Source organism: Staurois parvus, unplaced genomic scaffold (assembly GCF_062004578.1).
Source record: "Staurois parvus isolate SC_StPar_1 unplaced genomic scaffold, SC_StPar_1.0 ptg001432l, whole genome shotgun sequence".
Lineage (NCBI taxonomy): Eukaryota > Metazoa > Chordata > Amphibia > Anura > Ranidae > Staurois > Staurois parvus.
Window position 1 is genome coordinate 6,185,213 of NW_028319228.1, and position 23,922 is coordinate 6,209,134.

Consider the following 23,922-nt stretch of genomic DNA (forward strand, 5'->3'; position numbering starts at 1 on the left):
GACCACAAAAAACATGGCTGGGGATTTTTATTAACAGAACATTTTCACCTGTGCCCAGAATTCAGCGTTCTGCAGCTGAAGCAGCATTATAAATGTAACATCTGTCAGCGGTATTAAAAGGTAGTATGAGGAATATTATAGCAAGCTTGATCTGGCCTAAAACATTTCCAAGCTTGCTACATTGTCGTGTAAAGGTCATATTGATTTAAAGGGAATGTCACCCATGTCACACTGGTGATTATGCGGCTGGTGACACCTTGCCAACAGCAGACTCTCCGAAGTACAGCTTCAATTTACTGTACCTAAGGGCTTGCGTTGGTGAGCAAATGCAGCATAATTTCAAGTGCATGCAGCTTGCATTTGAGGTCAATTTGAGATGCTTCTGGGATTAGTAAATTCAGAATTTATGGACAGAAGCATTTGACTGGCAGTTGTCCTCCTTCTGATCTCTATTTAATGTCTTTATAAGCTGCATCAACCTACCTCAAGGTTGTTTTGCATGCTCATGACGCAAACAAAAGCCCATCACCACAGACCCTAACAGGCATTGCTTGGTAAAAAGGATGAAACACTGCAGAATCTTTAGCACTCGTCACGAACATCTCACTGATTTAGCAATGCTCTAAGTCAGGGGTCTCCAAACTTTCTAAACAAAGGGTCAGTTTACTGTCCTACAGACTCGGAGGGGGCCAGACTGTGGCCAATGAGAACAGAAAATGTCCTGGAAGCAAACAACGCCCCATCATTGGTAATAAGAGGAATATTGCCCCATTGTTGGTATGAAGGAATAGTGCCCTATCATTGTTGTCAGTGGGAAGAAGAGTTCCCTGCCATTGGTGTCAATGGAAGGAATTATGCCCCGTTGTTGGTGTCAGTGGGAGGAATAGTGCTTTGTATTGGTGGGAGGAATAGTATGCCAAGGGCTGGATAAAGGCAAGCAAATGGCAATATCCGGCCCTCAGGCCACAGTTTTGAGACCATTGCTCTAAGTGAAGGTAAGGTGACTATTTGTATTCCTGTCATTGGCCCTAAGCAGTTTACGGAGACAGACAGAGGGGGGCAGTTGCTCCAATTGAAGTGACATAGAAAGCAGTGCAGATCTGTCCTTCTGTTAAGACAGTTTCAGTGGTCAGACGTGAACAGAAGAGTTAAGTAGGAACTTCCTAAATGAAACTCCTTTAGTCCTGGTTCACATATATACAGATTGGATGTGGTTGGAACCACATCCAATACTCATGACATGTGAAATAACATTGCTTCCTATGGTGCCTGTTCACATATGTCCAGTGTGGATTCAGTGCAAATTGAAAAAGAGTCCTGTACGATGTCTGAACAGTACGGTTCGGTTCAGGTGAGGATTACAGGCTATGGACTTCTTTGGGAACCGTTTCGAAACCACATATGAGTGAACAGGCTAAAAACCTGACCTGAACTTGATGTAAACCTGACCTGAACAACTACAGTATCGATTAGCTGTGAAACCTGAGCTGCAATCCATACCGCACATGTATCAGCTCTTAAAGTCACAACAGAGTGAGGCCAAGGTGACGTGACAAGATTAGAGCAGATCACAAGGCAGTTGTTATCCTCCTATAAACTGCAGGGTTGATATACTAAAGGCAAAACAAAGTTGCTCAAGAATTTTCCCCAGAGCTGAGTGAATAAGGTGAAATTTCCCTTTCCATAGGATACCTAGGAAAAATTTTGCTTGCACAAGATACGATGATGGAAGTCAGCAGAGCTTCACTTTATTCTCTATGCTTTGGGACATTCTCATGCAAAATGCAAATTTCCTTACAAAGTAAAAAGTCTCTTTGCCTTTAGTAAATCAACCCATGGGAAAGCTAGGAGGCTGCTATAATGAAGCGGTGTCTGTCTGTTGCAGTATTATTTTGTAATGCTCAAGCCAAGTTGTTACAATTAAGTCAGTAATTAAGATACTATTATATTTATTGAACAAGCAACCTGAACTGCTTATCTAAGAAACCTGTGTCTATTTACTTCTGACCTTTCTACTTGCATACACTACTCTTAAACACTACCATATGTAGCACCCTCCTAGTTAGGCTGCTGGGTAAATTTAGTTTGTGGCTCCTTGTATAACCAGCGAGCAGTAACTGTTTGGTCTGGTCTATTCAGGGCATTACAGGCTGGGAATTAGATTGCTACCCCAGTTCTCTAGAAGAAACTTCTAGTGTTTATAGAGGGAGAATTCAAATGACCAGATTGAATACTGAGTCAAACCCTAGGGGAGACGCATCCAGATGGTGTCTGGGATGTGCCCAGATGGTGGCTGGGATGTTGTTAAACAGTCTGGAGTTTTGAGGAGAGGTTTTTTTCCTGCTGAGGGAATGTATCTGAACTGAAGCAACAGGATGGCCTGCTTGTCCCTGCAGCCCTTTGGACTGGACTACTCTACAAAAGGGTGCACCTATGGATTGATCCTGTTCTAGGATTCTGTGTGTAGTCTCCTATTCCTATGCGCAGGCCAATTTAATGGTCCCCACCCATGAACCTATAGACTGTTCAGTCTACTTTTACTTGTGTTGCTATCACTGAGCAAGAGGTGTCCTGTGCTAGCAATACCTAACGTTTTAGAGTATCCCATACCACCCCAAAGGCCCTCCTCTTACCTTTTCTACAAGCAAATAAAATTTAAAAAGACCATATGTGTCAAACACAAGGCCCACCAGCTGAATCCAGCCTGTCAGGCCATTTCACGTGGTCCTCTCACCTCTCCTGCAGCTGTAAGACTCCCCTAGTCTCCGCCCCAACCTTGTCTCAGCAGTCGATAGCAGAGAGGACAGACTCCCCTCTTACAGATCCTGTACCTCTTTGTGCAGCAGCAGCACCCCCTTGTCTCTGCCTCCTCTGGTCTCAGCATTCAGCAGACTCCAGCAACTGACTCCCACACTCCTCTGGTCCTCCTCCAAACCCTGCACTTTCCAAGCTCTGCCCCCAGCTTCTTCCTGGCAGCAGCACAAGCTAAGGGGATGCACTGTAATGCAAGGGAGAGTGGGGGACTCGACTTCTGATGGTGGGGGGCTCTTGACATCAGATGTAAGGAGGAATGGGGTGCTCTGAACATCTAGTCTTAGAAATACAACTGGCCCTTTGAGAGCAACCACAATGCTGATGTGGCCCACAAAAAAAATGGAGTTCGACACACCTGCTCTTGATTGTTTAATGATCCAGAGTGTATGGAAAGTTGCTGTGTGCCTGGCTGCCTCTCTCGTTTTTGGAAAGAACCTGTAAATTCACAGTGGCCCCCTTTGGGGTAGGACTACATATATTACAAATGAGTGACAAGAGGTCAGTGAATCCTGCCATATGACCACAGATGAGTCAGTACCTAGTAAAGACTTACTCTTTCCGACAACGACCTTCCAAAACACCAAATTTACAAGATCGCTTTGTGGCAGAAACGGTTTTATTTTGGACAATACAAATAACGGGCAAATTTTAAACTACTATTGTAAACACAATGGGATTTAGCACAAATAATCTATATTCCCAATTCACAGGGTCATAATTCTGAGATTTAACACATATTGTAAATTTTATTAGAGCTTAATAAATATGCCTTTCTGAAGGATAATGTCTGCCAGCCAAAAGATTCTTAAGCAAGCTCAACAAAATTACTGCTTGATACAGTACAGTTAATAGATACCTATAAGGCATAATGTCAGTTTGATTATGATCATATAAACTGCACTTTCAACTGCCCTTAAAAGCAAGCTAATTAAAACAAACCAAATGCAAATCATTGTTTCTTAGCTGATCATCACTGCATTATCTCTATTTGCGGCAATGTTCTGAACCTGTCAAACATATTAGCATTTATTTGGTAGATGATCCTCTAACCAACAGATACCCATGCAGAAAAAGTCTTACGCATTACCAACATGCAGTTTGGTATATTATTTTCATTACCTGAGCTTCTGTGTACTTAATAGTCCTGTTAAATGATTTCCAATGTAGAGAAAAGGCAAAGGAAATAACTGAAAAAAAGTGATCTGAATTAAAACCTGTTTATTTTTACATTAATAAAGCTAAAACACCATAAAATAATACCATTAAATGTTAAAAACCAAGTATACTTATTTTTAAAAACACAGCAAGTACAGTCATGGCCAAAAGCATTGGCTCCCCTGCATTCCTGTCAGATAATGCACCACTTCTCCCAAACAAATTTTTGCAATTACAAAATGTTTAGGCATTCTCATGTTTATTTCTTTAGTTTGTATTGGTATGACTCAAAAAAGTGGAGGAACAAAAAGCCAAATCTGACACATTCCACGGAAAACCCCAAAAATGGACTGGACAAAATTATTGGCACCCTCAATTTAATATTTGATAGGACATCCCTTGGAAAAAATAACTGAAATCAATCACTTCCTGTAACCATGAATGAGTTTCTTACACCTCTCTACTGGAATTTTGGGCCACTCTTCTTTCACCAACTGCTCCAGGTCTCTCAGATTGGAAGGGTTCCTTTTCCCAACTGCTGTTTTGAGATCTCTCCACAGGTGCTCTATGGGATTTAGATCTGGACTCATTGCTGGCCTGTTCAGTACTCTCCGGCACTTTGTCTGAAACCATTTCTGGCTGCTTTTTGACATGTGCTTTGGGTTATTGTCCTGCAATAAGACCCATGACCTCTAACGGAGAGCCAACTCTCTGACACTGGGCCCTACAATGCACCCCAGAATTCTTTAGTCGTCTTCAGATTTTATAATGCCATGCACTCGGTCAAGACATCCAGTGCCTTGAAACAGCAAAGCAACCTCAAAACATCAGTGAACCTCCACCATGTTTGACTGTAGGGACTGTATTCTTTTCTTTAACCACCTCCCATCTCCCATAGTAATATGACGGACGCAAGGTGGTTCTCTCATTCCGGGAGGACGTCATATGACATCCTCCCATTCTCACTGCACATGCGCAGCTCAGGGAGCACGCAGCATGGTGGACATAGCGGATCACCGATTACAGAAAGAGCCAAAGATGTTGGCTCAGTCATGTGATCAGCTGTGTCCAATCACAGCTGATCAAATGTAAACAGGGAAATGCCGGTTATCGGCATTTCTCTCCTCTCGAGCTGTCACGCTGACAGCTCGAGAGGAGAGCTGGTAATCGGCTTTCCGCGGAGGGGACATCTACACTGATCATCAGGGCACTGATGATCAGTGTAGCCCCAGCAGTGCCACCTGTCAGTGTCCATCAGTGCCTTGTGTCAGTGCTCATCCATGCCACCTGCCAGTGCCCATCAGTGCCACATCAATGCCACATATCAGTGCCTACCAGTGCACATCAATACCACATATCAGTGCCGTGCCCATCTGAGCTGCCTTTCAGTGTCACCCATCAGTGCCAGTCAATGCCACCTATCAATACCTATCAGTGCCGCCCATCAGTGCCATGTATCAGTGCTGTCTTTCAGTGCCCATCAGTGATGCCTGTCAATGCCCATCAGTGCCACCTACCAGTGCCTCCTCCTCAGTGCCCATCAGTGCCACCTATCAGTGTCCATCACTGCAGCCTCATTAGCGCACATCAGTGAAGGAGAAAAATCACTTATTTACAAAATTGTATAATAAAATCTAAGAAAAAAACTTTTCTTTTTTTTTTCAAAATTTTCAGTGGTTTTTGGTTTAAGAAAAAATAAAAAACCCAGAGGTGATTAAATACCACCAAAATAAAGCTCTATGTGTCACAAAAAAATTACAAAAATTTCATATAGCTACAGTGTTGCATGACCGCGCAATTGTCATTCAAAATGCGACAGCGCTGAAAGCTGGAAATTGGCCTGGGCAGGAAGGGGGTATAAGTGCACTGTAGGCTTGTGGTTAAAGGCATCATTTCTTTTTCTGAAAGCAGTAGAATGACAGGCTGTACCAAAAAGCTGTAATTTTGTTTCATCTGTCCACAGCACATTCTTCCAAAGGATTTTGGCTTCCTCAAGAAAAAAAGTTTTGGAAAACTCCAATCTGGCTTTTTAATGTTTCTCTGGGGTTCTCCTGGGTCTCCACCATAACGTCCCTTTTCATTCAGATTGTGACATATAGAGTGAGCTGACACAGTTATACCCTGTGCCTGAAGGTCAGCTTGACTTTGTCTGGAAGTTGATTGAGGTTTTTTAGCCATCATTCAAACAATCCTTCATTGCAATCTTTGGTTACGTTTTTCTCTTTCGTCCACGTCCTGGGAGATTAGCTACAATGCCATCGGCTGTAAACTTCATGACAATGTTGCGCAGAGTGGACCCAGGAACATTAAGATCTGTTATCTGATACAGGTGAGTTTAATTACAAATTACAGGAGCATTGCAAACTTAGAATGCAATTATTTCTTACAATTTTGTTAAGCTGCCAATACTTTTGTCCAGTCCATTTTTGGGGTTTTGTGTGGAATATGTCAGATTTGGCTTCTTGTTTCTCCACTTTTTTGTGTTAAACCAATACAAAACAAAAGAAATAAACATGAGAATGGCTACACATTTGTATTTACAATTTTCTTGGCGAAGTGGTGCATTATCTGACAGAAATGCAAGGGTGCCGATATTTTTGGGCATGACTATATATGCACTTAAATCTTTCTTTGAATTAGATTCCCAAAATGATGGGGAGAGATCAAAGTGATCAAAATTAGGTCCTCACTAATGTGCTGATAGCTTTCTGTTATCTATTTAGTCTCCAGTACATTTTGTCCAGAGAGAATTACATCTGTAATTATGCTATATGTCCTATACCCATTTCAGTACTTAATCATATTCAGTTTCAATGAACATAAATATTGGTATCTACCTTATTACAATTGTTACAGGGAGAAATCAATTTAATCTACAGTTGTAGTTAAAAATTAATATTGGTCCTTTCTTTCTTTTGAAACACCTTATCACCCCCCCCCCCTTCTCTATGTTAATTTTCAACCTCTCAAATCTTCCAGTAAACTACCATGGAATATTTTAAAATGATAAGGACCCTATAGCCATTTAAGATCTATGATTAGTTTGCACAAGGTAAAGAATAAAGTAAGGCAGGAACTGCTCAAGAAGAGCTGAGGGTTGGCAAGATTTGACATCTTTTACTGTTGGACTCTAGGAGACCTGAAATAGTGGGCCCCCAGCCGATAATGGTAACAAGAAAAGTACAGATCTTGAGCAAATATCTGGTCCATCCTGAATATACACCAAGCTCAATAACAGCACGGCTCCAGCAAGTACACTATGGAGAAAATTGTGGAAGGTGCAATATTTGTCCTTTGTGGATGGTGCAATGTTTGTCAGTTTGTAAAAAAAAACAAAAACACAGCATTTTACAACTATAATCAATCACAGGAATTTAAGATAAATGCCTTTATTTCTAAAGGTTGCCTGCCAAATGCCATGTCCACGCATCAAATTCTGTTTGGGGAAATAAAATTCCCCCTCGTGGTCTGAGATTGGACACATGGTTGGCACATTTCTGGCCTGTCCCGCTAATACTTCCAATATCCAAAACATAGTGTATAATATATATGGATAACATATATGGTCACAAGTCGGTTACAGTCCCCCTAATTCCTTTTTTTTTTTGTATGGAGAGGGGAGTGCATCCTGCATTACCAACCATTGGGTTTGCTGTTCCACGAGGGTTAGACTGACTAAACAACCACCTTGAATAAATTGCTGAGTAAGTTGATATAAAAATCAATGAAATGCGATATTGTAGAAATAAGTTGTTGTAATAAAGGTTAATCTGAAACACATGTTGCGCAATGAGCTAGGAGGTTGGGATGTCATTGGACAGTTTTTATAGTGTATTTCCATTTTTGCTGTCAAATTTGAGTAAACCCCACTATGTTTGTTATGTGTTCCTATTAACACAGCAAGCCTAAAAATCATTCTTAAAAATATTTCTAACCTTTAGAGGTTTCCTTTAGGAGGAAGTGAGATGGCTGACAGCATAGTCTTTTTTAATAACGTTTGAGTCAGCCTGTCCCAAGCCTGTCCTAGTTAACTTAATGCAAGAAACCCAACCTCTACACATTTAACTCTTTGTTAGGATAGGTGAGTTCAAATCTAGTTACAAATGAAGTACTTAGGATTTTACCTTGCTGGAGGGTTCAGAATAGAGCATGTAAAAAAGGTAATCTGCAATATATATATATATATATATATATATATATATATATATATATAGATAGTATATATAAAACATTTACATTTCTCTCTACCTTTATTTCCTCCATTTTTTTCCAAAGCATTTAGATTAACATCTGCTTTAGGATCGACTCCCAGCACCTTTATGAAGGGCACCTGTGCCCGCAAAAAGAATTTATAAAAAAAAAAATGTACCCCTGCAGAGAGGGGCTCCTGAGCTTTCCATTGCTGCACCACACCTATCCATGGTAATCACTTATTTAGCAATCAAGCGGAGCCTATGCAATCAGTTGCAGTTCAAGCAAAATCTCCCACTAGCAACCCATGCTTATGCCTACCTTTACACTCAATTCTCTGGAAACAAATGCATCTATGCTTAGCTATTTGGCCACCAATCCTCCCCATCGTAACCAGAGTGATCATACAGATTTACCACTACCAGTTCTCCATACCCTGTACACCCTACAGCCATGCAATCTCTATATTTCATAAAAACAGACCATTGAAATGTTATTTCATTTTGATTTCTTATAATTTTATTTTTAATTTCTTATTACTATTTGCATTTTACCATTTCTCCTATAAGTTCTCTTGCAAAAGAATAGTTAAAAAAATACTAACTGCTTGCCTCTCATTCTGATACAATAGTGTTAAAACGTTACGAATCAGTGAATTAGAACAAACAAACATTCAGGAGAGAGAGAGAGAGAGAGAGAGAGAGAGAGGGAGAGAGAGAGGAGAGAGAGAAATGTTAAAAGTATTAAATCAGAATCATAGTCAGGCAACAAGAACTGGCAAATAGTAGTAAGTAGCTCCTGCTCTCTAGCTTCCTCATCTCCTCCTCCCATGCTCGTCTCCAGAGCTTCCCCCATCCTCTAGAACTCTCTACCCTAATTTATCAGACTATCGCCTACTCTGCTCACTTTTAGGCGATCTCTGAAAACCTATCTCTTCAGGGAATCCTATCCTGCCCTCAGCTAATAATGGAATCTTCTACTCCTATCAGTTCATCCCCTACAATTACTACCTTTTGTACCACTAGCCCCTCCCTCTTATGTTGTAAGCTCCAAGGAGCAGGGCCCTCCTATCCCTCTTGTATTGAACTGTATTGTTGCTGTATTGTCTCCTGTTATATTGTAAAGCACTGAGCAAACTGTTGGCACTATATAAGTCCTGTATAATAATAATAATAATAATAATAATAAGAATAAAAAAGTAGCAAATCCATAGTGGTGGATTGAGCAGCCTTTAATTCCAGTGAAATGTAAGTAAAGACACTTCTTTGTAATGCAACAGAGGTTGCCATTGCAACTGTAATGAATGCCATATTTTTACAGGGAAGCCAATATATGGATGACAAAAGAACATTAAAGAATTTGCTGATACAGAACACTTAGCTATAGAGAGAGAGAGAGAGATTCTGGCTCCTAGCCTTTTCCAACACAGGGCAGGCTGTCCTAAGGACAATATCTAATGTCATACCGGTCATTTCTCTAGAACAACAATGCACACAGATCCAAGACTTTAAAGAAACCTTAACACCAACTTAAAAAATTGCATGTAAAAGCACAAAAAAATCAAATATTTTAAAATGCTTACTTGGAGCATTTTTTCCTTTCCTTTATAAAACTTAGCATTTTTTGCTATTTTTGCAGTGCGCCTCTGTCCTTGCACGTCCTAGGCCTTTTCTCTTTTGGCCTAGCTCTTCTCTCCTACTTCTGGGGAGCCCAGGAGACAATGCAAATATTCTGGTAAGAGAATGCCCCTCACTCACGACCTTCGTCTGCATCATCATGTTTTTTTCTGCGTTTCAAATAGTGGGTCTCCAAAGACCCATATAAAATCTATAACCTAATCTTCCTCACAAGAGTCATCAGTTTATCCACTATACAAAATTTACACAAGGTCTCAGCACAGGAAATCTTCAGATACCTCCAAATAAAACACTTTATTACCCAAGCAATTAAAGAAGAACTCCAGGATGGGCAAAATAATCACCCATTAGTGCACCCTCCTACACAAAACAGTTAATAAAATATTGCAAATCCTTACCATTGAGGAGAAAAGTCTAATAGAATTTGTATGACCTCATCTCTGTAATTCAAAAAGATAACAGCATCTGCTCTGCCAAGGGGGAGGTATAACAGCAGGGATATCCTCTCCTCTCTGGGTTGATGGAAACTACAGTTCCCATCAACCACAGGGAATTGTAGTGAATTTTGGCAGCTACACTAGGCCTGTACATGCTGAATGTGTCTGAGAGTCTCGGTCCGCACACCACAAGCGAAGCTGAATTACATCACTGCTTCCTGGAGAAATAACTACAGCAGGGATGTGCCAAGACCAGTGGCTGGGGAAATAGGAGGCATAGCAGCCTCTGGTCTTACAAACAGGAAACCAGAGAGAATTAATGGCTTGATTTGAAAATTAATAGGCTATTTCAGAGCAACTACTGAGTGAACCAGAAGATGGAGGACATTCATTGAGGGTAGGAAATCAGCAACAAGAACATGAAAAGAAGTTTTTTCCCGGAGTTATGGTTTAAAAACATTCATCATGCCTCCAACAACATTTGAACATACTTGTTTATACAGTCAGGTCCATAAATATTGGGACATCGACACAATTCTAACATTTTTGGCTCTATACACCACCACAATGGATTTGAAATGAAATGAACAAGATGTGCTTTAACTGCAGACTGACAGCTTTAATTTGAGGGTATTTACATTCAAATCAGGTGAACGGTGTAGGAATTACAACAGTCTGCATATGTGCCTCCCACTTGTTAAGGGACCAAAAGTAATGGGACAATTGGCTTCTCAGCTGTTCCATGGCCAGGTGCGTTATTCCCTCATTATCCCAATTACAATGAGCAGATAAAAGGTCCAGAGTTCATTTCAAGTGTGCTCTTTGCATTTGGAATCTGTTGCTGTCAACTCTCAAGATGAGATCCAAAGAGCTGTCACTATCAGTCTATCAGTAAAGCAAGCCATCATTAGGCTGAAAAAACAAAACAAACCCATCAGAGAGATAGCAAAAACATTAACGTGGCCAAAACAACTGTTTGGAACATTCTTAAAAAGAAGGAACGCACCGGTGAGCTCAGCAACACCAAAAGACCCGGAAGACCACGGAAAACAACTGTGGTGGATGACCGAAGAATTCTTTCCTTGGTGAAGAAAACACCCTTCACAACAGTTGGCCAGATCAAGAACACTCTCCAGGAGGTAGGTGTATGTGTGTCAAAGTCAACAATCAAGAGAAGACTTCAACAGAGTGAATACAGAGGGTTCACCACAAGATGGAAACCATTGGTGAGCCTCAAAAACAGGAAGGCCAGATTAGAGTTTGCCAAACGACATCTAAAAAAGCCTTCACAGTTCTGGAACAACATCCTATGGACAGATGAGACCAACATCAACTTGTACCAGAGGGATGGGAAGAGAAGAGTATGGAGAAGGAAAGGAATCATGATCCTAAGCATACCACCTCATCAGTGAAGCATGGTGGTGGTAGTGTCATGGCGTGGGCATGTATTGCTGCCAATGGAACTGGTTCTCTTGTATTTATTGATGATGTGACTGCTGACAAAAGCAGCAGGATGAATTCTGAAGTGTTTCGGGAATATTATCTGCTCATATTCAGCCAAATGCTTCACAACTCATTGGACGCCGCTTCACAGTGCAGATGGACAATGACCCAAAGCATACTGCAAAAGCAACCAAAGAGGTTTTTAAGGGAAAGAAGTGGAATGTTATGCAATGGCCAAGTCAATCACCTGACCTGAATCCGATTGAGCATGCATTTCACTTGCTGAAGACAAAACTGAAGGGAAAATGCCCCAAGAACAAGCAGGAACTGAAGACAGTTGCAGTAGAGGCCTGGCAGAGCATCACCAGGGATGAAACCCAGCGTCTGGTGATGTCTATGCCTTCCAGACTTCAGGCTGTAATTGACTGCAAAGGATTTGCAACCAAGTATTAAAAAGTGAAAGTTTGATTTATGATTATTATTCTGTCCCATTACTTTTGGTCCCTTAACAAGTGGGGGGCACATATGCAAACTGTTGTAATTCCTACACCGTTCACCTGATTTGGATGTAAATACCCTCAAATTAAAGCTGACAGTCTGCAGTTAAAGCACATCTTGTTCTTTTCATTTCAAATCCATTGTGGTGGTGTATAGAGCCAAAAATGTTAGAATTGTGTCCATGTCCCAATATTTATGGACCTGACTGTATGTTTCTTCTTCCAGGGGAACTGCCTCCAGCATATATCTATCTCTTTTTAGAAAGGCAAACACCTAACCCTCTCTCCTATGTAGAAAAGCAGGAGAAAGACCTGGGAAGGAAAGTAGCTCAGGAGAGCTGGAAAGCAACCTTAGCAAACCACAGCCCACTGCTCTACTAATGCAACAGTGATAGAATCCAACTACAAACTACTCATTCAATGGTTCCAAAACACTTGGCAAAGTTCAGATCTAGCTCGTCTGACAAATGCTTTACAGAATGTCAATCCCCCAGCACCCTTCTAAACATAGGATTGGAGTGTCCCAAGATCAAAAGATTTGGGCCAGCGTGTACCAACTAGTATTCTAGCATTCTAGGTAAAGGTTTACAAAAATCTCTAAAATCGGGTGAACCTTAAACTTCCAAGATTATGTGAAGTCACAAATTTTATTTTACAACTTATAAACAAGTGTTAGCAGGCACAGTGGTCCTCCACCCCCAAATAATGAATGTAAGATACAATTATGTGGTTTCTAATTATTGAGAAAATGGTCACAAATCTCAAGGACTAGGTAGGTACAAAGTTTTGAAAAGATTTTGGGGTCCCCCAGGTTGAACATTTCCTCTCTAGGAACTTTGACTGGTCCCTGTTGGCCTTGTGAAAATATACCTTTATGGCAAACAAACACTTCTTGTTCCAGACGCCGAAATGGATCTACCCCCCTTCCTGACCCTCACTCTTGTTATCCTACTCAAATACCTCTCTAAACTGTTTGTTTCTCTTTCTTTCCATTCTTTCTTTCATCTCCTTGAAGAATTATTCTGTTATATTACCAAATTTTCCTCCATCAGAATTTTTGAATCATAGATTCAGCTGAATCATAGATTCAGACACTGTTGGGGATGCATGATAAAAGATACAACCTCGTTTTCACAAAAGGAGCCAATCCCTCATTCAGAAGGAAATTTATGGATATCAATAGGGAGACCTAGTCCTTCAGATCTAACAGGAACCAGTTTTATTAATGTCCTCATATTTGTATGTATATTGTTTGCACACCTAGACTGTAAAGCTCACAAGGAAGGCCATGGCTGATACTCTGATCTGCTGGCGATAAAATGGTTTTATGTTTTCTCTCAGGTGTATATTTTTTTGCTACTGTTATTTTGTAAACGTTCAATAAAAATGTATTGAAAGAGAAACATTATGACAGCCCGAAAGCCTGCAGCTTTATAAACAAATCAGCAATGGCAGTACCTGTATGCTTACAGGATCTCTTTAATGGGAAACTTTAACAATCATTTTCATTTTTTTGCAAAATGTACTTTATTACATATTTGGTATACAGATGTGCAAGCCATATCTAATAGCTGTATGACACCACAAACAGCATCCTGGCTGAGAGATTAATGGGGGGGGAGGTGTTGTAGATAAACCACCCAAATGCTTTTGAATGAGGGTATAGTGACAGAGCGCTTTATTGCACTGATATAGAAATAAAATAAGTACCTGTGCTATGTAGACCCCAATAATGAACTTCCCATATTTGCTCCCTTTTAGTCTGTTAAATATACAATTGCAGGTGCACAAATACCTGTTGATCCTGCCAGAATTTCAATAAGCTAATAACATTCTCTATCTCTGCTGCACTGTTATCAGTTAGTACTGTTTTAGAGAGAAATGTTCTGTAGTCCTATCCTACGGTGGCATCACGCCTCCTTCAAAAAAACATAGTACAGTAAGCAGGGCTTTTTTTACCTCAACATATAGATACAGGAATTTCCCCCTTCTGAATCACTGGTCTATGCCCCCTTATCCAACTCTGAGCGCTGTTCCTTGGTTCCACCCACTACCCACCTCCCATTACTGCTCCTTTGAGAGAATACAGAGCTAAGTATCATTTTGTATTGCTAAGCAATTTAAATGTAATTTGTTAAAATGATAACAATAGAAGCAGTAAAATATATCCCTTGCAGCCGGCTGCAATAGACCCCCCTCCAGCAACAATAGATTCCTCCAGAAACAATTAATTCACACAGAAAAATACCACCCCAGCAACATTAGACCCCAGCAGTAAAAAAAGATCTCCCAGTAGCCAGCATCAAGAGACCCTCCAGCAGCCAACATCAGTAAACCCATCCTTCTTCAATAGTAGAACCATTCCAGCAACAATTGACCCCCCAGCAACAATAAGGATTAATCATCCCCCAGCAGCCAGCACCAATAGATCTTCCAGTACACCCCAGCACCCTTTGCCATTTCATACATTCCATGCTGGAGGTGCCGTTCCCTCATGTTCCACCAAAAAAAAACAAAAAAACACAACACATGTGACAGTAAGTATTTTCACCCCAGCACAGGAACTGTATTACTGGCAGAATTTCCAGGTGAAAAGAAAGGAAGACTAACTAAAAACGAATGCAGCTGCCACATGTAAGGTCTGGTAAACTGCTATATATTTCATTTTTGTTCTAGTGTTTAGCTATACTTTAAAAGGTGCTCATATAATTTACTGTAATGTTTGTGGGTTGTTTAGCTCAGTGGTAGTACTTTCCAGTGAGTTCAGTACACTTCAGAAATGCAGTTTTTAGGGCTGGTTGGCCCATTTTTATTAAAAAGAAAGAAAAAAGTTCACACAAAAATTAGTAACCCATGGTTTTTCACCATCATTGAAAATGTAAAAAAAAAAAAAAAAAAAAAAAAAAAAAAAAAAAAAAAACACCACACAACTTCCGCCTCCTGGCTCACTCTTGCCACACAGTGGCTTTTTTTTTTTAATTATTTAAGGTATGTAACACAACATAGCAGCATGACATGGCAGACTATGCATAACAACATCTGATAAAATCAGTATGTGAATCCCAAACAAACATAAAAGTACTGGAAGTCTAAGCAAAAAAAAAAAAAAAAATGGCTCCGGTACAATAACAGGCAGTGTTATTAGTGTTATAGGTTAAGGATCTTTGCTTTAATGACAATCATAACCCATATTATGGTGGGAGATATTAGAAAACATAGCCAACATGTACAAACCAAGAAGATGGAACACACAGGCAGGCACATGGCTGCTAGGAGGTGGAGAATAAAATATACATGCCCTCCAAGCAGCAGAAGCTAGTAGTTGGGGCTTACTGGAGAACATTTTCTGGGAAATGGAAGGGAAGAATAGACACCCTAAGTGTTTAAGAAGGAGGGAAAGAAAAAAAAAAAAAAAAAGGAGGGGGGGGGGGGAGCTTCAGGAGAGTCGACGGTGCAAGAAGTCAATCTCTCACAGAGGAATAAACTCGATTTAGGAGTAGGTCAAATACTGATCTGATAAATACAACATGTCCCAATATCGCCAGCATGTGTTGTGTTTCTCTGGTCTGTCTCAGAGGGCAGCAGTCAGTTGTTCCATCTGCTGAATATCATTTACCCTGGCAAACCATTGTGATATAGTGGGTGTTTGTTGTTGCCACATACAGGGTATTCATGCCCTAACTGCATTCAGGAGACGTTTCAACAGAAACGTATGGTATTTCTTACTGGACATAGGAGTCAAGTTGAAGAGCACTGCAGCTAGGTTGTCAAAAAGAGAGGGACCTGTAAGTTTATGAACTATCTGCAGGACCTGTTGCCAAAAAGGGTGGAGCTTTGGACATTCCCAGAAGACATGAAGTAGAGTGCCAGGTTTGGAACCTCATTGCCAGCATAATGGGCTGTGTCCAAGGCATATTGACGCTAGTACTCTTGGAGTCCGGTACCAACACAGTGGTTTCCTGGTATTTACTGCAGAGGGAGGACTTGCGAGCAATTAGAAGTATCCGGGTCTTTGGTCTCCCGAAAATGTGGTGTGAAGATCCCTTTCCCATTTGCTTAAATAAGGGGGATGATGTTGAGATATGGTTGCAAGTAGTATACCATAGGATATGGAGAGAGATTTTCTTAAGCGTACATGTCTTAGACCGAGGTCCTCAAAAGAAGAGGGTTGTCTGCGAAAACAGGCATGGTCTGGGAGAGACCGGAGAAAGTGGGACAGTTGCAAGATTTTCCATCTACCCAAAGCAGATGAGCTGAGGGTGCCAAATAGGAGGGGTGAACCCATCCAGAGGTATTATGAAAGGTAGAAGCCCTGATCATGTTTAGGTATGGCTGTAATGAAAGGCCTTTTCAGAGAAACCCGGGACAAAATTTGGGAGGCCAATAATAGGTGTTTGTGGAGAGGGGAAGCTAAATATCTTGGGATATCCTGTAGTATCTCTGGCGTTCCAGTAAAGTAGATTCGATCAAAGGATGTGGAGAAGAATCTGGAGAAAGGAACTCCAGACCATGGAAAGCCAGCAAGTGAGACCGGCACTGATTTCTGTACCAGAGATACCCAGCAATTATAAGAGCAATGTCTACACCAGTCGACTACTCTAACCATGTGAACTACTGTGGGAGTATAAGGCAGGATCAGGGAGGCCAACATCCCCCCTGAGCTTTGGTCGCAGTAGGAGGGATGGTTTCAGATGGGAAGGTTTACCTTGCCAAACATGCTGCATGAAAATTGATTGGCGCTTACGAAAGTATCCCTGTGGAATCCTAATGGGCAATGTTTGCAGAAGATAAAGAAGACACATGATATTCATCTTTAGGACACTGCATCTACCAAACCAAGAAATGGACAGAGTTTTCCACTTCTCCAAGTCCGCAGAGAAAGGTTGAAAGTTGTACTGGAAGATTAGCTGAAGATTGGAAGGGATTCTTGTTCCCAAATATTGGATCGCATGGGAGGCCCAGTGGAAAGGGAAGTTTCCACTGAGGTGCATAAAGGAACAAGGAGTACGGGAAACATTGAGAGCTTCTGTTTTTTGTAAATTAACCTTCAAATCTGAGAGAGCACTTTAAGCTTGTATTTCAGACATTAATATCAGTAAGGAAGCCAGTGGATCTGCTATATAGAATAATAAATCATCCAGGTAAGCAGCGATTTTGTGATGATATGGGTTAGTTTCTAAACCTTTGGGTTATTCCTAATACGTTGTAACAGGGGTTCCAAAGAAAGTATGAAAAGGAGCAGAAAAAGAGGGCAACCTTGCAACGTGTCATTGCTCATACCAAAGGATTTGGAGGCAATACCATTTACCCTGGCAGTAGCCATTGGAGTCGAGTAAAGAGCAAAGATCCAAGATAGGATTGGGGCAGGCATCCCAATATGTCTTAAGGTAGCCTGGAGAAAAGCCCAGTTCACCCTATTGAATGTTTTTTCAGCATCAGTGGATAGTAGGATGAACAGGGTGTTAAGTTGCTTGACTCGTGCAATGACATAAATGGTCCTTATCGTGTTCTCTCAGGTTTCTCTATAGCGGATGCACCCGACCTGATTAAGGAGGATGATTCGCTGGAGGACCGAGCCCAGTGTTTCTGCCAGATTTTTGTGAACAATTTAAGATCCCAATTAAGCAGCGAGATGGGCCTATACAGTAACTGGTGTAGAGGTCTTTTCCTGGTTTGGGGATAACTAAAATATTTGCATGAAAAAGGTCTGAGGGCATGGTGTGGGTCGCCAGATGGTCATGAAAGTTTTTGTAGTATTAGACTGTGAAGCCATTGGGACCAGGTGTTTTTCAAGCTGGGGATCCGGCCAATGTGCCTGAAAGTTCTTCTGTAGTTTCTTCCTCATTGAGTGAGGGCAGTCTAGTGGCCCTAAGGTGAGCATCAATTTCTGTCATCTTATCAGGGACAGTAGCTGTACGTGAGGAGGGCTTCAGATCATAAAGTGATGCATAAAAAGGCACAGAAGCCTCAGCCATCTCCAGAGATAAATGCATTTTATCGCCGGAGGGAGTGGACAAGGCCAGAATGTAGGATGAATTACGCTGGGTACGTATAGCATTCGCCAATTATCTGCTACATTTGTCACCAAATTCGTAAAAAACTCTATGTACCTTCGTAAGTTTATCTTTGGCCTGAAATAGCAAGTGTTCCCTAATCTGCTCCAGCCTAGGCCTTAGGTCTGATCCCACAGCTCCCTGGACTCCACTCTCTCACAATTTACTCTTTTTCCGCTCTTTGCCGTTGTCACTATCTGCACCTTGCACACCTGTGGCTGCACCGTTGCAACAACATGGACTCCTCAGGAGGGTGGAATCCTAATCTACTGTCAGGTCCCAGACTATAAACAGGTATGAACACCTGCAAAGGAAATAAGCATCTTTCAGCCCTTCAAACCACCTAGCTGGGAACCCTGAGTGACACAAAACCCTTTTAAACAATGACAAGGAAACTTACGGTCACAATATAAAATGATAATCTCTCAGTGTGGGAGAGACCTGACAGACTAGAAAATCTTGTATGATCACATATTACCCCTAATAAGCCAAGAGTCTGCAACATGATTACACTGTTCTGCTTTAGAAGTAGTGATGTAGCTAAGACCCTATTTCATATGAGCCGGGGTCTTCTGATTGGCAGTTCTTTACCCACTGCTTTCATGTTAACTTATCCTTCTACAGCTAAAATGCCCAAACAATTACATGTTATACCTGGAGCTCTTAACCCTCATAACTTTTCATTCACTCGGCTCCAATAATCCTACATGTTGCACAGTTTGTTCCTCTCTCTGGCCATGCACTTGCTCCAGGGTATGGTGATGGAAGGAGCATTTGGACAATGGCCCTATTATTCTCCCAGCAGCAGGGCACCTATTGCAACCAGAACCTCTGCTACCTAATGTTCCTATGCCACTATCCAAACTGGAGCATATGATCAAAAATGTTTAAGCAGAGGCTATCTTGCGTGAACAGGGTATGTTAAAATGATTTGTAGATCTGCCTCTCCTACCTCCTGAGCCTTCGTATGTGGCCACCCATCTATTAGGCTCCATGCACACTGGATTAAAAATCCCCAGTATTCTTGGCAGAAGAAAACGTTAATTTTGAGCGTTTATTATACTTGCATTTAGTGTTTTTTCCTGCCAGAAAAACGCTCTAAAAAAATTGCAAAACAGAAGGTTTTTTTTCTGCTGCTAAACGCTGAGAATAAAAAAATCTCGTCTAGACTACCCAACGTGCATGGACACATAGGATGACATTAGTTGCTTGTACAGGCAAAACACTAAACTCCACCAGGAGTATGTTTAAGCCAATGTGCATGGAGCCTTAAAAGCAAAGCCAGTGTCAAGTATTTGCAGAATAAATTATAAAAAAAGCATACAACATTAGCTACCTATATCTCATCACCCTGGCATGGTTTAATAAGGCAGAACAATACTAAAGTGCTAAGTGCAATTTGGTAATCAGGTATTTTGTAAAATGTATTTCCACTAGTCTAATTTGAGAAAACTCCACTATGCAGTGCTGTGAAAAAAGTATTTACCCTCTTCCTGATTTTGTTTTTTTTTTTTGCATATGTGTCACACTTGAATGATTCAGATCATAAAACAAATTTAAATGACAGACAAAGATAACCCAAGTAAAATACAAAATGCCTTTTTAAAATGAGAATTTAATTTATAAAAAAAAAAAAAAAAAAAAAAAAAAAAAGCAGTCCAAACCTACCTGGCCCTATGTACTAATAACTGGTTGTGCCAACCTTGTCGGTAACAACTGCAATCAAGTGTTTGCAATAGCTAGCACATTTTTCTTTGCAGACTTGTTTTGTGCATGAACGGCCTGCTTAAGGTCATGCCACATCATCTCAATTGGATTTCAGTCCGAACTTTGACAAGGCCACTCAAAAATCTTAAATTTTGTTGTTGTTTTTTTGAGCCATTCAGAGGTGGACTTGCTGGTGTGTTTCGGATCATTGTCCTGCTGCATAACCCAAGTGCGATTGAGCTTGAGGTAACAAATGATGGTGGAACATTCAGGATTTTCTGGTAGACGGCAGAATTCTTGATTTCATCAATTATGGCAAGTTGTCCAGCTCCTGACCATCACACTACCACCACATTTGACTGTTGGTATAAGGTTCTATTTATAAAATAGTGTGTTAGTTTTCCACCAGATAAAATTGGACCCACACCTTCCAAAAACGTCAACAGAATATTTGCCCAAAAGTCTTTGTGTTCTTTATGGTTGGCAGTGGCTTTCGCCTTGGAATTCTCCCATGGATGCCATTTTTGCCCAGACTCTTTCTTATGGTTGAATCATGAATACTGACCTCAACTAAGGCAAGTGAGGCATGCAGTTCTTTAGATGTTGTTCTGGGTTCTTTTAGGACCTCCTGGATGTGGTTGTCATCGTGCTCTTGAAGTAATTTTGGTAGGCCTGCTTGTCCCACACAAAAAAGGAGCATGCACCTTTTCAAAAATGTATCCGCAGACCAGGCGGTTTCCCTGTGGTTTCCGCACCTGCGATTGTGCTGAGGGCTGAGATGCGTGAGAGTGCCATTCAGAAGGAGTGCGTCTTGCAAAATAAAGGCTCCAGGTGGAGGCGGATACGTGAAAAGGTGCGATTCCTGCACTGGCAACCAGCACACAGCCTGCAGGCTAGTGTGAACCCACCCAAGGTAAGTGATTTCTTGATTCAACAGCTCTGGTAGTTGTGACAGGTGTGACTTTGGGTGGGGGGCCCATGGGGCACAGCCCCCTTTGGAGAGGTGGGAAGACCCCTGTCTCAGCTCCTCATATCCCTCTTATGTGTAAGCCATCCTGTGCCTGTTAGGGGTACAGGGTGATCTGTCCTAGTATTGTGTGGACATGTGTAGGTGGGGTGTGGGGGTTGTTCATCGTTCACTGCCACCTGCTGCATCCCAGAAGAGCTGGCATCAGGGCATGGTGTGGTTGACCTCTGCCCACAACAATCAGGACCGCAGAAGCTACAGGAAGAGGATGCAATCGGCACCTCACAACAGCAGCTTGAGCTGATGTCCATGGATGGGACTTCGGTCTCCACTGACACAACCCCAGAAAAGGGTCTGGCATTGGGACAAGAGGATGTCAGCCTTACTTTGCAAACACTGGGGGATGTCCGTCAAGTCAAAGTGGATGAGACTACAGTCGCCACCTGGATACCCCAGGGATGCTGGGCAGCCAGCCCAGATCCCCCACCGCATGATGGAGTTGGCCCAGCCACCCTGTCTTCTCCCCAGCAGCTGAGAGGACTTCAGGGAGAAGGACCAGTCCGTACTTCTCCCCAGCAGCGGGTATGTTCTACGGGAGAGGCAGAGGTTGGCTGGGTGAGTAATGCTTGGTGTGGGACAATTTGCATGGGGTGCATGGGTGCTGGCATTGGGGGACTGAAAGTACAGACTAACTTCGGAGTCCATTTGTCTGGGATTTACTCATGCGTTAGTCTCCTGCCGAAAGGGGAGATATGTTACAGGAGTGACTTTTGGGTGGGGGGCCCATGGGGCACAGCCCCCTTTGGAGATGTGGGAAGACCCCTGTCTCAGCTCCTCATATCCCTCTTATGTGTAAGCCATCCTGTGCCTGTTAGGGGTACAGGGTGATCTGTCCTAGTATTGTGTGGACATGTGTAGGTGGGGTGTGGGGGTTGTTCATCGTTCACTGCCACCTGCTGCATCCCAGAAGAGCTGGCATCAGGGCATGGTGTGGTTGACCTCTGCCCACAACAATCAGGACCGCAGAAGCTACAGGAAGAGGATGCAATCGGCACCTCACAACAGCAGCTTGAGCTGATGTCCATGGATGGGACTTCGGTCTCCACTGACACAACCCCAGAAAAGGGTCTGGCATTGGGACAAGAGGATGTCAGCCTTACTTTGCAAACACTGGGGGATGTCCGTCAAGTCAAAGTGGATGAGACTACAGTCGCCACCTGGATACCCCAGGGATGCTGGGCAGCCAGCCCAGATCCCCCACCGCATGATGGAGTTGGCCCAGCCACCCTGTCTTCTCCCCAGCAGCTGAGAGGACTTCAGGGAGAAGGACCAGTCCGTACTTCTCCCCAGCAGCGGGTATGTTCTACGGGAGAGGCAGAGGTTGGCTGGGTGAGTAATGCTTGGTGTGGGACAATTTGCATGGGGTGCATGGGTGCTGGCATTGGGGGACTGAAAGTACAGACTAACTTCGGAGTCCATTTGTCTGGGATTTACTCATGCGTTAGTCTCCTGCCGAAAGGGGAGATATGTGACAGGAGTGACTTTTGGGTGGGGGGCCCATGGGGCACAGCCCCCTTTGGAGATGTGGGAAGACCCCTGTCTCAGCTCCTCATATCCCTCTTATGTGTAAGCCACCCTGTGCCTGTTAGGGGTACAGGGTGATCTGTCCTAGTATTGTGTGGACATGTATAGGTGGGGTGTATTCATTGTTCACGGCCACCTGCTGCATCCCATTGTTCTATTGTGTCTTGCTTGCCAGCAAACTATTATGGGATGTATGTGTTCCTGTATTGTCTACTGCCATGTGGTGTATCCCATTGTTCTATTGTGTGTGATCGGACAGCCTGCTGATGTTTCCTGTTACTGGTTGTATTGCCCTGCGTATATATCTTCTGTTTGTGTTAAAATAAAGCAGTTCACTTCCTGTCTTAGGAAGCCTGGTGCTGTCTCGTCCTGTATGGCCAGCGGTTGGGTCCGTGGATGGTGTTCGGACAGGGAAGCGTGAGTCTAAACGGAAATACCCTAGCGCAGTTGGGGTCCGGTTCCGTTACAGTAGTAATCAGGCCTAGGTGTGGCAATTTTTTTACATAGGGTCAGGCAGGTTTGGACAGCTTTTTTCCTTTAATAAATGAAATCATCATTTAAAAATGCATTTTGTATTTACTCGGGTTATCTTGCACAAAGTCATGTATATATACACGTGATTTGCATTTTCGGGTAGGGTCGCGCGCAATGCCCTGCCCATGCTGCTATTGGCTTCTGGAGAAACAGAAACAAAACACAGGTCTCTCTCCTATCAGCAAACACATGCTGCTTTTTATTGCTCTGCACAGCAAGCGCTGTTTGACCTAAATATCTGTAGGTCGAAATAAGGAGGTGGGGTATATTAAAGATCAAATAGTCCTAAGAAGACTTAGGTTGGAAGTCCCTATTAATGATGGATTAATAGCTCGGGAATCCATTGATGAATGGATTAATTTTTTTAATGAAAAAGATAAGTGATGCATTTTTTGTTAAACGTAAACAAAGGAAAATGAAGAAAATAGAGGAGCAGATGAAATCATACAAGGATAAGTTAGAACATCAATAAGGAAATGGCAGATAAATACACTGTCTGATGAACACGGTCTGATTAATTGAATAAGTACTTAGAAAATAAAGATCTGGAAGTTAAATTAAGAAAGATGAAGAAACACCAAAGGGATTAAAAAAAACCAAGTATTCAAGTGGCAGGATAAATTGAAAGAATTAAAAAGCCCCGGAGGACCCCAAGAAGAGGCTGACACCATTAAAGTATTCCATAGAGAAAGTAGTTATAATGAAGAAGAGGAAGATCAAACTCAGGAAGAATGGCAGCAGGTAAGATGAAAATCCCCACAAAAGATGAATAAAAGGATTTGTGACACCTAGAAGTAACCAATATAGACACATGGGTCCAAGAAATAATAATCAATATATGTATCCCCATAAAAATTGTGCCCCCAGGGGAGGGGGAGGGAATTACCAACAACCAATCACTCC

At 42.1% G+C, this 23,922-nt stretch overlaps 1 protein-coding gene across 1 annotated transcript in view; it reads right to left on the reverse strand.

Annotated features, from left to right (window-relative positions):
- The window catches only part of SLC35D2 (solute carrier family 35 member D2), a 103,147-nt gene that overhangs the window by 57,475 nt on the left and 21,750 nt on the right, over positions 1 to 23,922 (reverse strand). Inside the window, exon 4 of the mRNA XM_089662140.1 lies at positions 3,934 to 4,001. Coding sequence (XP_089518266.1) covers positions 3,934 to 4,001 — 68 coding nt within the window. The remainder of the gene's footprint in view (positions 1 to 3,933; positions 4,002 to 23,922) is intronic.